The sequence below is a fragment of the Crocuta crocuta genome, unplaced genomic scaffold (assembly GCF_008692635.1).
Source record: "Crocuta crocuta isolate KB4526 unplaced genomic scaffold, BGI_CrCroc_1.0 scaffold130, whole genome shotgun sequence".
Lineage (NCBI taxonomy): Eukaryota > Metazoa > Chordata > Mammalia > Carnivora > Hyaenidae > Crocuta > Crocuta crocuta.
The window spans coordinates 7,119,940-7,137,081 of NW_027527920.1; the positions used below are offsets into that span (position 1 = coordinate 7,119,940).

Genomic DNA, 17,142 nt, shown 5'->3' on the forward strand with positions numbered 1-17,142 from the left:
TGAGAATTCCTCTTTGCCTGCAGATTGATTTCCCCTGGCCGGGGAACAAGGGCTGGATTCTCATCAGGTGGGCCTCATTCCACCACAAGCCTGGAAGCTTCAGGAAGGCAGAAGGATGTATGGCTGTCCAAACCAACAATGCATTCACAACTCTTGCACCATGATGTCTGCTCCTCTCCACCACCAACTAAAGATGCTCAATAAAAATCGGGGGGGGGGGGGGAAAAGACACATAGTTTACANTATGATTGAATTAAATAAGGTCATTAAGGAATGAGCCACCTCTGAAGGTAGAGCATCAGATGAAAACTTCGATATGTCCCCTAGGAAAACATGTGCATCAAGAAAACAGCAAAAGGCAAGAAGACAAGGAAGAGAGGACAGAGAGGTGTCGTGAAATATGACAGCTGATTTTGAGCTTTGAGATCCTCTCAAACTTTGCCATGTTGTAGCTGCAAAGGTCCTAGAAAGCCAAGCTGACTTTCCCGAATTCATAAAGCCAACCTCGGCCAGGCAGTGGCCGAGGATGCTCAGCCTCACCGAAGAAACAGGCCACGGCGACTACATTTCCTCCATATGCGTGTCTGTCTGTTTACTCGAGGACTGAACACTTCATTGAACCTGTGGCTTTGATAAGAATAAAGAGGAAAACCAATATAGGCTGTGGGAGGTGGACAGAAAGGAAAGGCACAAGGTCAATTCCAGGTGTCGCTGGGATGTTCAGGTACTGATGTCCAGAGAGCAGCTGGAGCGGAGGGTCTCTAGCTATGGAAGATGCCAGCTGGGGGTCACCCCCACAGTGAAACCCAGGGAGAGGAGACGTTTGCACTGTAGTTTTGATCCAGCCCAGCTGGGTAGCACGAGGCCCACTCTGTGGTTGGATTTTCTCATCACTGACTTGAAGGCCGACAGGCAAAAAAGAAAGAAAGAAAGAACACCACGATGGCCAAAAAGATGACATTCAAAAGGATTCTTGGATCAAAGTCCCTTTGTGAGTACTGTTATTTTACCCTCCTCCTAACGGTAACCACTTCCCACATGAGCCCCAGTAAGGCAACCGTGCAGCCCACAAAAGAGATAGAAATATGACCACACTTCCCTCTTATAAACAGGCGATGGTAAACATCAGACCACTGGTCCGCAGCCGTGGTTAAACAAAGGGTTGGGGGCACCCCTGGAATGGCAGGCGGGCCCTCCACCTCCCCACATGCTGCCTCTCCCTCTGTGAGTGGGGAGCTCGGGCCATTAACTTCAGAACCGGAGCTGATCAAACAGAACCAGAGGCCTCACCCTGGGACAGCTCAGTTCGGTTTCACGCCCAGGCTCGCCTGGCCACTACTCCTGGAAACTCGGGAATCTTCAAGGAAAGTAGCTGCTTGGTTCCAGTCCTCTGCTCAAAGGTGCCTCTGTGGGGGACGATTTAAGAGGGAAGGAGGACAATGTCACATGTTTACTGAAGTGTGCAACGTCCCAGCCACCACCTCCTGGATCAGCAGTGGCGATAGCTTCTTTTTTTTTTTTTTAACAATAAAAGCAAAAACTGCAACTCTCTCAACCAAGCAAGAAAAACAGGCAAACCTCAAGCAAACATCTTTAATTAGCTTTTAGATGCTCCCCTGGAGTCCCAAGTTCTCCCAGCATCTAGATCAATAGGAAAATGAAACATGAGGCCTTGGGACAAGCATGTGGGTTTTTTTTTTTTCCCCTGAATTGGAATGAAAGCATATTTGCAGACCTGAAGTCAGTTATTAGCTCACTGTGGCAGGAAGACTCCAGGGTATTCTATCTCTGCAGAAAGTTCCATCAGAAAACGACACAAAAATTACATCTATCAGCCAGCACTTTGTTTTTAACCACTAGACAACTATAGAATTCTCATTTCTTCATCTATGTGCTTTCAGAGAAAGTTTCTAGCAGATTCAAAGCCAGTGAGACTCACCATGACACTAGGCGGGCCATTAAATTGCCCATGGTTTTGAAAGCATAATACCACAAGAACCAGTAGAAAATTTCCCCTGGGGGCATGAGGCTCTCAGCTCTGTACCCTTCCCCCACTCCAGACTCAAGGGCAAGGTTCTACCTTCATTTTGTCAACAGGAAAACAAGACTGGCCGGGTGGAGACAGAAATCTGAACTGCTTAAAGAGACCTGGCTTGGGTCATCACAAGATGTCATCCTCAGGCACAGGCTTCAGAAGCCTTGAGGGTCTTCCCTGTGAATCCCTTTGTCTCCCTGAACCCCAATTTCACACCTCTCCCAGAGCTGCCACATTGGCCGACTGCCAACAATTCACCCACTAGAGGCTCCAAACACAGTTACATAATTGTTTCTCCATCTTGTCTCGACTGTAAACTGGACTGTAAACTCCGTGGGGGCAGGAACTGGTCTCTGAATGGTCTAGTACCTCAACCCCTGAAGAAGCAAGACATTCGGTAAGTGCTCAGAAATCCACTCAGAGAAGAGGGCAACAGTCATCATCAAGCAGTGATTGAAGTTTACCAAGTGCCTAGCGAGTACTAAGTACAATAATGCGTCAGAGAAATAGCCTGGATCCTTGACTTCAAGAGGCTTATCACGATCCATATTTCTGCCGTGACTGCATATGACACAACATTGGCCACTGAGATTCCAGGAAGCTCTTCCTGGATAAAGAGACTCCCCCACCCCCACCCCCACCCCCATCAAGGAGAAGCAGCCCTTTCTGTCCCCTGGATGTGTGAAGAGGGTAATGCCTGGGGCAGCTGTGGCCATCGAGCTGTGGACCAACCAGGGCTCAAGTTTGAATGCAAGACCCCTCAGGCTGGAGGTGGCAGACCGAAGAGATGGAAGTCTCCCAAGTCTTCCTTGCTGATGCCTGAAACCTCCCTGCCTCCAAACCTTGCAGGGGAGATAATAAACCTCCACACTGTTGAAGGTGTTAGTTGAAGGCTTCAGATTACTTGCAGCCAAAAGTATCCTAACACAGTGAGTCTGGCCCTGATACAGAATATAGGATGGAGGGAAAGGCCAGTGCACTACCAGGCAGAAGACGGCCCCATGGTCAGGACTGCTGGAGCTCAGCAAGAGATTCCAGCCTTACCCATGACATGGCCTGGTCATCTCCATGGAGCCCAGGGCCCAGTTCCCACGATGTCTCTCTGAAGAACTGGAACATAAATAATTAATACTCCCTGCCCATACTCACCCACACACGTCTCCTTGTGTCTGTGGGGGGGGGGGGTGGAGATGAGAATGCATCTTGTTCTATTTATAAGACACGGCGTAGCCACAAAGGATGATGACCAGAGCTCCCTAGTATCAGCTCAAGTTCTCCAAGCAAGTGCTGCCAAGTTTGGCCTGAATTTACACTTCCCTTTTCTCAGCCTGTGACTGGTCCACTTTGTCACTCCAGCTGCTCTCCTTGGAGCTCATCAGACAAGGCCTAGCCTACGACCGCCGCTCGGCTGGAGAACACGGAAGACTCAAGTCCCTCTCCGGACTTCCAGCAAATTATTCGGGGCAAGGGAAGATCGCAGGAGCGAATCCGGAGAACATAAAGTAGTAGTGAGATGGCTCCTAGCCCTCCCATGCTCTCTACAGAATTCCACTGGCAGAGGGGTTATTTGGGGCCGCGTGCTCCACAGAGGCCCCGGCACATTCCATGCGTGGACCACAATCAGAGAGAGAGAAAAGGCATGCTTGCTGTTATTTTTAATTCCTTTCCTCCATGCCTTCCAAAATTCTTCAGCAGAAGACTTATCCACTAAACTTGCACCAGCAACCAGCCAGTGGTATCCTCCAGGCCTCTGAAACAGGGGATCAGGACAGGTTAGCTTCCAGAAGGAGTCTCTGCTCCTGGCCATTAAATACCACCTCAGTTGCGCTGGGCCTGAGGCCATCTCCTGGGTCTTGATGGGACACGGCCAGTAGAGGATGCAGACATTCTAGCACCGGATGAATGCCTTCCCGTCTCCTCACAGCCACCCCCACTCTGACCTCTAACCTCTATTCCCACTGCTGGAGAGTAGCCATCAGCATAGCCAAACGTTCCCTAACTCCTGCTCCAGTTAAGGGAGCTCTCACGCCAACTTCACAAAGTTAGATTATTTCTAAGGCCTTGTCCGGCTTTCAAATATTAGGTTGCCAACTTGCTGAATGACCTTAGGCAAAGTCACTTCACCTGGACTAGAAGCAAGTAACTCAGACCCTTACCCTTTAGCTGGAACATATGAACTGGCTCATCTAATCCTCCCTAGTTACCTAGTCAGGTATCATTAACCACTGGCACAGAGGCAGGGTGACTAAGGGTGACTATTTGCCCAGGTTTGGCTAGACATTCCAGGCTTATGCTCACTTTCTGGCCATAATTGATAATAGCACTGCTCCTTTTCACTCTTAGAAGTGTCCTGGTATGTTCAATGAACTCTAGCATCACCCTAGATTCTAGACAGGCTAGAGATTCCAAGGCAAATCCAGCTCCATCTCTTATCGTGGGACCTAGAGCAACTTACCGAGGCAATTTCATGGACCTTCTTATGAGGCTGAAGATGGTTAAGAAGGGGAGCCTCTTCTGGGAGCCTTGGGGCAGACACCCAGGGTCAGGAGCCAGAGACCAGAGTTCAGATTCCTGTTCAGCCACTGACCCCTCAAATCCTCAAGCTACTCCTCCGTGAACATGAGTAACTCATCCTTGTCAGAGTAGTACAGATGGGTAACGAACATTGACCTGTCAATCAGTGGCCCACGCTAGTGTCTGGCATACCGTCGGCACTCACTTCACGCTGTCTCACCCCCAGGTGAGAGGCCTCAGGTGACCGGCCACAGGTCATCAAGGCTGACTCAAATCCTTAAGCAAGGCCCCGAGCACAGCTCACCTAAGCTTCTGGTACCAGGCCCTAGAGCATGCTGGCCCTGAGTTCATATTCCTATTGAATTCTGAGCATCACTTACAATTTTTCTCTAAGGCCTTTGTGAAAATCTGGGTGTGAGCTCAGAAGCCTTCATTCATCTCTGTCAGAAAGGGTTTTTAGCAACACTACGGAGCTGTGCTTCATAAAGAAATAGAAGGTGACACTAAATATTTTCCAGTCTGCAAAGTGCTTTGAATGCACAGCTCATCTGTTTGTTTGTTTGTTTGTTTATTGAGAGAGAGAGAGAGAGCAAGCGAGAGTGAGAAAATCCCAAACAGGCTCCACACTCAGTGCGGAACCCAACGTGGGGCTCCATCCCATGACCATGAGATCACGACCTGAGGCAAAATCAAGAGTCAGATGCTTAACCGACTGAGCCGCCCAGGTGTTCTAAATGCACAGCTCATCTAACCAAATAAATCCAAAAATCCCACTATTTTTCCCATTTCACAGATGAGGAAAGAAGGATCAAAGAGGCTAGGTGTCCTGTCCTCCACTGAAGCAGCAAGTGGGGAGCAGGGATGTGAACATGGAGCTCCGGAACATAAACCCAGAACTCTCCACTGCTATACACTGTCCCTTCAGAAGCAGGTCTCCAGCACTGTTCTCAACAACGGCCCATGAACCACAGCTGGTCCATGGACACTAAACTTTATCTTCTGAAAACCTGTAAGCTTAAACAGACAGCAACAGCAACAAACAGCGGACTCGAGTCAAATAAGGCAAGCTGCACCCAAGCTCTAAATGGCCCCCGTGATTTCTGCCTGCCCTCAGTGCTAACAGAAATGAACAACACTGACTTAAATAAACTATGTTGCTCTCTTATTAGGGAACAGAATCTGTTTTTAATACACTCAGAGATTCTGTAAGTCTGCAGGACAGAACGGAGGCATTCTTGCTGACTGCAGTGCGGTCGGGAAGTGGGAGGCTTGCCGGCCTAGATGATCATCAATGAAGAAATTAAAAACACTGTCCGGAGACATTCCACCTAAGGCCGTGCGCCAGGCACAGGGGAGGCCAAGGGGGAGGCCGAGATCTGGTCTCGAGGCCTTTGCTTGGAGGGACCAGGCACCACTCCACTCACTTTCCCAAGGAATCCATGGCAAGAGGCGGGCATGACTCACCAGCTAATTACCTGAACACTTGGGCTCCTAGAGCCCTCCTGGCTGTACAACTAGTCTTCCCTCCTGACGGCGAACAAAACACTGTTTCACCCTGGTCCACACATTGCCTAAAGCTGTCCACATGGTGGTGTAAGGGATTAGGACTCTGACCTGGATCTCAGGCAGAAATCCTGCTGTTACTGGCCATGGGGTGAGGGAGGAAATGGAGCCCGAACCCCACGGTGGCTTTGGTCGTGCCATGCTCCTATGTGAAAAGCCCTGAGGCGCTCAACCAGCAAGGTCCAAATGCCTTGCCTGGCCTACCAAAGCCTTCCCCAGTTCCTCTCTGGCCACCCCTTCCCCCATGCCCTGGCCACCCCGGAATGTACTGCTGACACGCTCCGTCTGTCCAGTGCTCCAGGCAGCCTTCGCCGCATGCCCACGCTCTGTCCCTCCGTAAGGTCCCTCTGGAGCACCACCTCCTCTGTGAAGCCTCCTGCCTCCCCTAGAAAGAGAGCTTCTCTTCCTCCGGGCTCCCGAATCAACACTTGCTTGACCTTTACTAGAGTGTCTGTCCCCCGAACCTGCCATAACTGTGGTCACGGTGACCCTTTCTTGCCTCTGTGCAGTTCAGAAGTAGGACCTCACCTCTACATCTCTGCATCCCCTGAGGCGCCACACAGAGTCAGTGCCCAGTAAATGTACCCAAACACAAATGCATTAACAGGTTTCAAACTCTAGCTCTACTTCTGAGATGAGCAGCTGCAACACGTTATGGCCTCCATTGTGGCTTGATAACAGAGACGGGACGCTAGAAACAAGCTAGCTCCACCCCTGGTGGGTCCCAAACAGAGGACATGTGATGGCCCACATGCCATATGTCACGTTCAAAAGATGGAAATCAAGGCAACAGATAAACGGAATATGTTCTATCCTCCTTACCCTGACAAACACTTTAACACAACGTGGAAGGCCAGGTTGGCATTTAGAGTTCTCTGAACTCTTGGTTTCACAGTGAGATGCGGACACTCAGGGAGAGCTGGGCCCAAGTGCCAGCCCCCACCCCCCACCTGGCACCATCACACACTCAGAGGGGCTTGACGCACACGCACGCAGACACTGCGTGTGAATTCTATCCAACGTGTCTATCCCCCTGCCCTGCCTCGTCAGCCCTCAGGCCCATGGGTGCACACATGTCCACGGAAGATGAAGTCTGCCCCTCCCTGGGCAGAGGGACCTGGAAGAAGCCCACACAGGACCTGAAAGCAGTCTCCAGACCACTGGGAAATGAAGGGTCAGGACCCACGGCATAGTCTGGAAGGAAGAGGTGCAGGCTCTAGATGGGCCATCCCTGGGCCCTAGGCCCCATGAGAAGAAGTACACCCAGAAGGAGGGTCAGAGCCCAGCCGTGTAGGCAAGGGTCCTCTCTCGTGCATATCCAAGGGTAGTCCGGGGTGCCGCTGCCCGCATCCAAGTCATTTCAGAACCACGAGTTTCTGGTGCCCTCCGTCCTTACTTGATGCCAAGCTGCCTGGTGAGGTGGCACTTCCAACCGGAACTGCTCCCAACCGGGTCTCAAAAAAACAGCAGCAACAATAAACATCATGCACTTCCACACACTTACGGGCAGGCTATCGGTGACAAGTGCATGAGTCACAGCGTTTCTTCTTCAGAGGTTTACCCATCCCCCGCCCCAGGAGCACTGATTCATCGAAGTTTGTTTTCAATACTATTATTTTTAGTCAGCCAAACAATTTTTTTAAATGACAGTAAAGAAGGGGGGGGGGTCCGCTGCTGAAGTTGACCATCAAATATCCCCCTGGAAAGGGAAAAATTCGTGTTTACGAAGCACCTACTATGTACGTGCTGGGAGCTGCAAATATTGCCCAAAGGCTTGGTCTCTCTTATCTCCTTTGGGCTGATTTATGGCACTCCCAGCCCCATTTTACAGATAAGGAAACGGGCTCAATAAACTGAGGCAGATGTACCCAAGGCTGCCGCAAAGTTAGCAACTGGCACACTCCAATTCAAGTTTGTCAGGCTCCAGGGCCCTTTGCTCTCTCTTCATTACCATGTTTTTCCTGTCCACCCACACCCCCCACCCCTGCTCCTCAGGTAATATTTTAAGAATCTGTTTGGTTAGAGATAAATGGTTACACACCAAACCTAAAGGGATAGCAGAACAGAACTCACGCCGCCCTCCCATGTACACAGAGGAATAAGGCTCACCTTGAGTCTGAATCCAGTAAGGGGAAGAGAGACTTTACAACAGGAAAGATTTGAAGCGAAAGGAAAAACCCAATTTCCATCATCCGTGCCTGCTCTCAGCCACTTGCAACTACTCAAAAAGTCCTTTCTGGATCCATTACTCCACATTTGGGCTTAGCCCAGAGGTGATTTTTGAAGGAAAAAATGCCTTTTGGCATTTTTGAGCTGTGACAGTGTAAAAACAGACCTTTAAAAAACACACACCCAAAAAGCATCACTAGTTTCAAGAGTCCAGTCTAAAAGAAAAAAAAAATGGTGGCACCTTCGCGCTACAACTTGGCTTGGCAGTTGGTGATGCAATGCTTACTTAGCAGTGGAAGCAACCAAATTTATAACTCTGTAGGTTTCAAAGGTAAACCCTTACACGGTGTTTCTTAGAGCAGTACGTCTAGTCCTAAACCCCCAGCAAAGCACTAGGGGAAAAACTTGCCCCACAGAACCATGGAGCACCACGTGATACAGAAAAAGGACTGTTTTGGGGGAAACTCACTTTTCATTTCTTAGCTGGGGTTTAAACGCGTAACCTCCTTGCTACCGATTAAAAGGCACAAGCTTTCGAAATCCAGGATAGCCTTTCTTTATATAGATGCTTGAAAATAAATAAAGGAAGCTTCCTGGGTAAGCTCTGACATATGAGCAAACATTTTCCACAGGTATCCTTTATAATGCCCACCTCTTACATTAACCATTTTTAGGCGTCTGTGGTCATTAGTTTAAGTAAACTTCCTGCTCTGAGAAGAGCCAAAAATAGCAACAAAAGAGGAAAAATTGCTCGGAGCATCTCAAGACACACAGCCTTCATGTCTTCATTGTAGGATTCAGCTGTCTTTATATTCCTTTGTAGTTAAATTTCACTGATTTAGACTCACAGGGTAAGGGGGAGGCAGGGAGGAGAGAAGGGTAATGTAGCCAAAATTAAAGACTGGATTATAGTTTTATTACCTTCATTTATGTATATTGATTGGCACTAGATTGATAGAACCTTAGGACACTAATAATTAAGACCTATGATATACTGTTCAACTGAATGCATGCAAATGGGAGCTTCTAAAATGCTTGCCCTTTAGAGGTAGAAAGGCCTACTGTCTCCCCTCTTTTCCAAGTGAGAACATCTGAGGCCCAGAGATGTTCAGCGATTTGCCCCAGGTCACACAGCTAATCAGAAATGGAGTGAAGTCTAGAAACCTACCCAGGTCTGCTGACTCCTGCCTCCAAAATGACCCCCAAAACCTTGCTTATAACAAATTTTTCTTTGATGGCATTCATGGGGAAGAAAGGCCTGCTGACCAAACTTTAGCCTCGTCCAGAATCAGCCGAACTTCTTAATTAACAGGCTTCTACTGTGTTTTCATTTTCAACGGAGTGTCTCTGTCAAAACACTCGGCAGCAGTGTGTCACGGTGGCAGGCCGCTGCTTACAGCAGAGGCCGCAGATAATCAACAGCGGATAGTGTGACTTGTGCTACGGATTTGTTATTTCTAAAATAGTTAATTAAATCAAAACAAAGCATAATGTTACACATGCATGCGCACGTGCAAATTACCCTCGTCAGGACTCAATAAACTGTAAAGTTTGAGGGATTTGGCTCTCGGGCATCAAGAAAATAGTATTTACACATCAACTCGTGGGAACACATACAGCATTACGACAACTCCAGAGAACCCATGTTGGCAGCCCATGGACGAGAAGCTCTACGGGGGCAGGGACGGGGTCTGTCTTACCCACGATTTCCTCCCCGCCTTCTAGCAGGGTTAGGCTCCAGGTAGGCGCAAGGAGGGGAAGCATAAAAATGAACTGGACAGGGGCGCCTGGGTGGCTTAGTCGGTTAAGCGTCTGACTTTCGCTTAGGTCATGATCTCGCGGTTCGTGGGTTCGAGCCCCGCGTCGGGTTCTGTGCTGACGGCCAGCTCAGAGCCTGGAGCCAATTTCAGAGTCTGTATCTCCCTCTCTCTCTGACCCTCCCCTGCTCACGCTGTCCCTGTCTCTCTCCTAGAAATAAATAAAAAATATTTTTAAAAAATGAACTGGACAAGTCCTCTTGGGAATCTCTGTTCTAAAACTTGGCATAGAGTAAAATTAGAAACCAAAGTGCGGCAGGGTGGGGTGAATACGGCAATTTCCAACTGTTTCCAGGAGCCACCGTGCCTGAAGGTGGGGAGACGGAAGGCTCCAAGGCCAGGAAGCTCTCTGGGGTCACTGGATGATTCCCCACCCTCCTTGGGGAGGAGCGAGTACCCTGCAGCCATTCCTGCCTGCATGTGGTAAAGCACCCGGCCTCATGCGTGCTCAGCAGGCTGCCTTCGGGAGCAACCTTTCTGGAGGTTTCTCTTCCCAGCCCACTAATACTCTCAGATGTGGATTTGGGGAAGGAAGCGGAGTTGATATGTTTTTTTGTTTTTTTTTTTAATAGGTCAATTCACCAAAGGAGACAAGGACAAAAGTTAATCAGGACTCATCATGAGCCTTATTGATTGAGAAAGCTGCACCCCACGTTAGAGAATTTAACAGCACATATAGGAGGCTGGAGGTAAGTAGATAAGGAAGATGGGAGAATTAGGTAGTGGGACTAAAGTATGATTTCAGTTTTTAAAACCGACACTGCTGGGTCCTATTTATTTCATAGAGGAGCTCACACAAAACAATGGCTGTATTGTGCATTCAGTGGCATTAAAATCCCCTAATAAATTAACAAGTGCAAATTAATGGTCGCTCAGTCCATTAAATCATGTTAATTTTATTTCCATTAAAATAATACAGCAATTACAAGTTTACATTATTAAACCAATATTTATTTTGCAAAAACTCATTTTAATTGGATTCCTGATGTGATAAGCTTGAGCCACAGTCTGTCATTTTCACCAGCTGCTGGCATCTCTCATCAGAACGAAAGGACTACTGGATTTGCGGACTTTTTCCCATTATTTAAACTGCCATTTAAAACCGGACATCCTTGCAAAGCACTTTTAAAAATATGTTATTCAAAGCTCTTCCGTCCGCGCAGAAACTCAGGCTTATAGGATTTATTTCCGCGAGTGTTAATCAGAGACACAGAGTTCTATGGTCACACCAAAATTCTGAAATGCCAAGTATCCACAACCATCTCCAAGTTATCCAGTTTTTATTGACACTCTGTTATATTCTAAGCTAATATGTCTAAAGTCACTGTTCGCACGCAGGTTTCCGCACGGAGGAAACCTGAATTTCCAGTTTGCAATACTAAGTTACTTTTTACCTCAAAGGGAGAATGCTGCACAGTGGAATAAATACTGCACACAGGTCACTAGCCCTTCGCTGCACGCTATGAGGTAACATATTGACAACAGTACTCTGTTTAGCAAAAGGCAGAAGATAAAGATATCCTCATTCTTGTAGGCAGGTACCACCACGTACCTGATGACGCTGTAGTTCTGAAACTTCCTTTGGAGAATAACTCCTGCCCTCACTTTGATTTTCCACCTCGCACTGAGCCCTCCCCCTCCTCTCCTCTCCTCCTCCCACAGAATTAACGGTCTGTCCCCATGTCTCTGGGAGCTTCGTACATCTCCAGGCTGCGGCCCATTTCCTGTATCTTTGGCCAAGTCTATCTCCCAGTCTAGACAGGGAGCTCCTTCAGAACTTGTGTCCTGCCTTGCTCATTGTAGAAGGTGTTTAATACATGAGTGAATAATTTAGTAATGAATGAATGAATGATAGACACAGGAGGCTAAAACATAATACTTAGATCTGTCAAACTCCCTGGTTTAACAAAACATTCCTGCAGGCCTTATATCACCCTGATTTTATAGGTGGAGACATGAAGGATCTGAGACATTAAAATGAACTCCTAAATTTGTCCAGATAGTAAAATGGCAAGGTCCGGGAGTTGAATGCTGTGCTCTTTCTGGAGAAATCCGATGGCTGCCATTATTTTGTTTTCTGACGGTGACTTCTAACAATATTTAAAACACAGAGTACAGTCCCCACCCCCACCCCCAAATCACTCCATACTAGAACTCATTTCTTCTTCCGATGGGTGGGAATAAAAAAGAAATTGCAGTTAGACATGCAAATAATGCCTTATGAGCACCTCGCTTACTGAAGTAGAAGCTGCTTACAGGCAGGGGCCATCTCAAATTTATCTCCGCACCCTCTCCCATTGCCTGCAATATTGACTCAGACATGGGAGGGGGCCAATCATGATCAATGAATCCACAAAATCCAACCCTGTAGCATTTGATTAGGAACTGTGAGCCAGGGGCTGTCTGTAACATGCATTGGCCCAAACAGTTAATTTCTGGGTGCAAACAACAAAATTTCTGGGTGCAAACAACAAGTTTCAAGGTTCCAAATGTCAAGGCAACATCAAGTGACTCCTAGATTCAGCCAGAGCTCTGAGCCAGCCCCCAGAGCCAGCTACTCGTGGTCTGTGGGCCCTTCTTCTTCCCAGCCCCTGCAAGGAACTCCCTTAATCAAGGTTAGCAAGACAAAGGAAAGGGGATGGACCACCTCCCTGGCAGCCAGAAGTGGGCTTGCTTCCAACAGACTATATCAGAAAGGTTCCCTGAGAAGCAGCGAGAGGGGAGGGTGGACAGGAGGTCAAGAAGGTGTTTAAAAAGCCACTCCTGGGGCGCCTGGGTGGCTTAGTCGGTTAAGCGTCCGACTGTCGCTTAGGTCATGATCTCGCGGTTCGTGGGTTCGGGCCCCGCGTCGGGCTCTGTGCTGACTGCCAGCTCAGAGCCTGGAGCCTGTTTCGGTCTGTGTCTCCCTCTCTCTCTGACCCTCCCCTGCTCACGCTGTCTCTCTCTCTCTCTCCTAGAAATAAATAAAACATTTAAAAAAAAAAAAAAGCCACTCCTGCAGCCTTGGTAAAGAAAGGTCTGTCCCCAGACGTCTGAGAAAGGAACCTTAAAGATGACTATCTTTTTCCTCTCTCCCTAGGATGAGAGTAGCCTGGCAAAGTCCAGGTGGCTAACAGGAGGAGGCCACGTTAGAAGAACGGATTCACAGAGAAAGGGGAGACGGGAATGTGTCAGACCTGGTGTTTGGTTCAATTCCCCCATTTTCCTCTGGACGTTGACACAGGAAAGTACTTTGACCTAAGAAAACCCAAACCCGACCTTCAGCTTGACCCAACTCCCAGCAACTGAACCAACCCTCATCGGTGAGAGCACAAGTTACCCACATCCACTGAGCCAGTCATTCTTCAGTGTGCCTGGCTCCTTACTCCTGACGTGACACGCACACACCTTCTCTACCTCTCGGTGGTAAATGCTAGGACTCCGTTCTTATCATCTGGCCAGAAAGATGCCTACTGCTCCACTCAGATACTCGAGCAGGCGGCAAGCAAGATGCTGTTATACAACTTGTCTCAGTTCTGCTCATCCTGCCAGACCTCAGAGTATCCTGATAGCCTCTCTGCTGGTGTATCTAAATCAAGCTCTTACCACTTCCTTGGCACTGGTCTCTTTTACATTCTTGATTTCAGTAAGCCTGGATCACTCCAGCTCTCCTGATCGCTGAGACAGGTTAGAGCTGCCGCGGTAATATCCGCAAGCACGCAGTCTGGAAGACCCTAGGACGCGGCTGTAATTGCCAAAGGTTGCTGTTGCTGACCGTGATTATATTTTAGCCAAAACACACTTGTCAAATCTCCTTAGACTGAGGCCCCCTGAAACCCCGGGGTAGCTTTAAGCACCCACTGCCCACACCCCCACACGCCACGGGATAACCAGGTTAAACATTTCCCTTGGTCAACTTTCCAAAGCCCTAGTTATAAAAGGTAGTATAGAGAATGCAGACAATTCGACAACCACCACCACACTCTTTGGGGCTTAGCAGACATGCTGATATCACTAACGTGGAGGCCAGCTACCTCCCCCAAGACGTGGCCTTTAGTTTTCTGCCCACGACCAAAACAGTGGCAGCTGTTGCCAAGGGAGACAAGGTGACCCAGAGGCTGTGGGCACAGAATCCGGGGATGAAAATCCGTTTTGTCTAGTCTACCCAAAGAACTGAGTCTCCCTGAGAAAAAACTAAAAACAAAGTCTACCTTCGTATCGGGCCTTTGACAAGGCAGGTAAAAGATGCCCCTTCCCTAAGAGAGTCAGGAGAAAGCCAGGGGCAAGTTTGCGTATACTCTCAGAGACATCCAGAGTGTTCTGTGCCTCAGACGGTGGAGGATTTTGGAAGAGGGAAAGGCAGGCCATAGCTAGGCCTCCCCAGAGGATGAGCCGAGGGGAAGCAAGGATTCTGCCCCAACTAGTCACTAGCCATTAGCAACTTCACCAACAAAGATCCACAGCTGTCCCCACCCCAAGCTAACAGTGTTCTAGCATTTAGCAAAAGAATGTATTCAGAACCTTTGAAGGAAAGAGCAGCACCTGATGGGAAAAGAAGCACATTCGATCAGAGTCCCAAGTCCACTGGGCCAAACCTCTTCCCCTTCCTCCTCCAAAGCTGTCTCAACTTTAAAAAGGAGATAAACCTGAAGCCTGACTGCCTTCGCTAATTTTCCAGGAGTTTCTTTCTTTCTTGATCTCATTAAAGCCATGTGAAAAGTGCTTTGTAAACTGTAAAATACTTCACACGGCTGCTCCTTTTATGGCGGATGCCTTTTTCCCCTCTTCTGCTTCAAGGCATAAAGCACTTCTCCTTAATGCATCCAGACAGGTAAGGTGGCAGGTTTTGCATACCCCTCCCCTGGATGGGAGAAGTGGGACACTCATTCACCCTACCCCTTACTCCCCCCCCTCCACTCCCCTGCACCCTGACAGAAGGAATAAAGCAGAATTAAGACCAGAGCTGGGACCAGAACCCGAGGCTCCCGACCCCATCCCATCCCATCATACCACCTCCTCTGAAGTCGATTCTGGCGCCCGATCACACACCCAGAGCGCACTTCCCAGACGACACACCACCGTCCCTCCCCCTGTATTGACTGGATCCACCCAGTTAAAAAAATATATATTACTTTTTAAGCCAGCACTCCCACCATATGTGGTATTTATTTCCAGAGGAGGCCCGGTCTGGGCTCCTGTGCACAGATGTTGCTTTGTGCCTGCCTCACACGGCTGGCAGGCCTCGTACAGCTGCCCCAAGCAGGTGGCCAAGGACGCAGTCCACTCTGGCCCAGGAGGAAGGACGACAATCTCTGTGGGGCTCAAGCCCTGGGGACCCTCTACTCATTCCTCTGCAGCCTGGGACCCCCAAGGACATCCCGCCCCCCCACACACACACTCCCTGGGCACAGAATCAGACTTTAAAGGGAGCCTGGAGGGAGAGACAGGCGGCTCAGGTGACCCACCCCCCACACCCGAATTCCCAGCCGGGGGCAGCTAAGCTGAGAGAGGGCCCTGGGGAGTGGAGACAAGTCACTGACCCCTTCTATCAGCCATCTGTGAGCTCTCGCCTGACCTAGCTAGCGCGCTGCGGAGAAAGGAGGTCCGGCCAGATGGCAAAGCGCTTGGGGAAAGGAGGGCTCTGCAGGAATGCGACGGCCCTTGCGAGGAGGCCCACTTGGGGGTGCGTTTAGTTATCTGATCAGCTCGAATCTCCCTCTCCCCTACATCAACCCGCAATCTCAAGCTGAAAGCAAGGCAAATAATGGTTGGGGGAGGGGAGGAGAGAGGACCCTAACCTCTGCCACTTGTCTCTTATTTGAAAGCCCTGCGCTGCAACGCAAGTGCGTGTGTGCAGAGGGGGGCGGGAGACTGGCACAACCGAGTCTAAAAATACTCGATAAAAATGCTAATCCCGAAGGCAAAGAGAGAACGAAGAAGGAATCTGTCAATCACGAGGCTCCCGCTCCTCACCCACAGCCCCAGCTGTACGGACTGCATTCCTGTTGTGGAGGAAAGAAGTGGGGGGACAGGACTGAAGGAAAGAAAGGGAGACACCACCACCTCCACGAGCGCGGGCCGCGGGGGCGGGAGGCGGCGGCGGCGGAGGAGGGGCTCCGGCCCGCAGAGCTGAACAAAGCGGGCCTCAACTTCTAGCCCGAGGCTCCCCGGAGTGGGGGGCGGCCAATTCCCGCAGCAACCCCTTTTCCCCGAGGCGAAAAGCGACTGGAAGTGAGAGTGCCCGGCGGGAGCCTGGGGCTCTGAATCTTTGCAAATCCAGAGAAGGTTTTTGGGGGTCCCCTCCATCCCTTTCGTGACCGCGCTCCCCACTGCCCCCCTTACACACACACACCCACCCACACACACACACACACGCCCTCCCGCTCCAACCCCACCCGGCCCCGCCGCGTCAGGGGGCTGGGCAGGCGCGCCCCCCGGGTCGCTGGGGCCCCCCCACCTGGGGATGGTGATGCACTTGGTGTTGACGTTCTGCGTGGTGATGGCCTTCTCCAGTTCGTCCAGCTGCCCAGTCTTCTTGAGCTTCTTGACCAAACTCTTGACCGCCTTCTCGCACCACTTCTCCTCCTGCCCGTTCTGCTCGCCCTTCTTCCAGCCCAGCAGGCGCTTCACGATCGGGGGGGTGAAGGGCAGGATGGACGACATGGCTGGGGAGGGCGCGCGGGCGGCGAGGGGCGCCCCCGGCGGGGCTGGGCGCGGCGGGGCTCCGGAGGCGCAGAGGGGAACTCNGCTGTTTGGGTGCCGCCTCCAGGAAGGAAAGTCCAACCCCCAGCCAAACTTTGCTCGCCTCGCTCGCTTTGATGCGCAGATCCCTCCGCCTCGGCAGCCTCGCCTCCCCGCTCCCCTCCTCCTTCCCGGCTCGCTCGCTCGCTCGCTCGCTCGGCCGANCAGAGACTCCCTGGATAAGAGCCAGAGCCAGAGGTCCCTTGGGCCTTGTGAATCAAGTCCCGGGCAGAAAATGGGCCTCAAAGACATCTGTTGAGTTCAGGAAGGAATGAATGGGGGCGCTTTAGAATTTATCTTGGGGGAGGGGGGATTACGTTATTG

The 17,142-nt window shown here is 50.1% G+C and overlaps 1 protein-coding gene across 1 annotated transcript in view; it reads right to left on the reverse strand.

The window, feature by feature from the left end:
• The window catches only part of SMAD3 (SMAD family member 3), a 114,962-nt gene extending 98,142 nt beyond the window's left edge, over positions 1-16,820 (reverse strand). The window contains exon 1 of the mRNA XM_077746750.1: positions 16,535-16,820. Within this exon, the coding sequence (XP_077602876.1) occupies positions 16,535-16,740 (206 nt within the window). The 5' untranslated portion in view covers positions 16,741-16,820. The remainder of the gene's footprint in view (positions 1-16,534) is intronic.
• Positions 16,821-17,142: the final 322 nt, after the last annotated feature.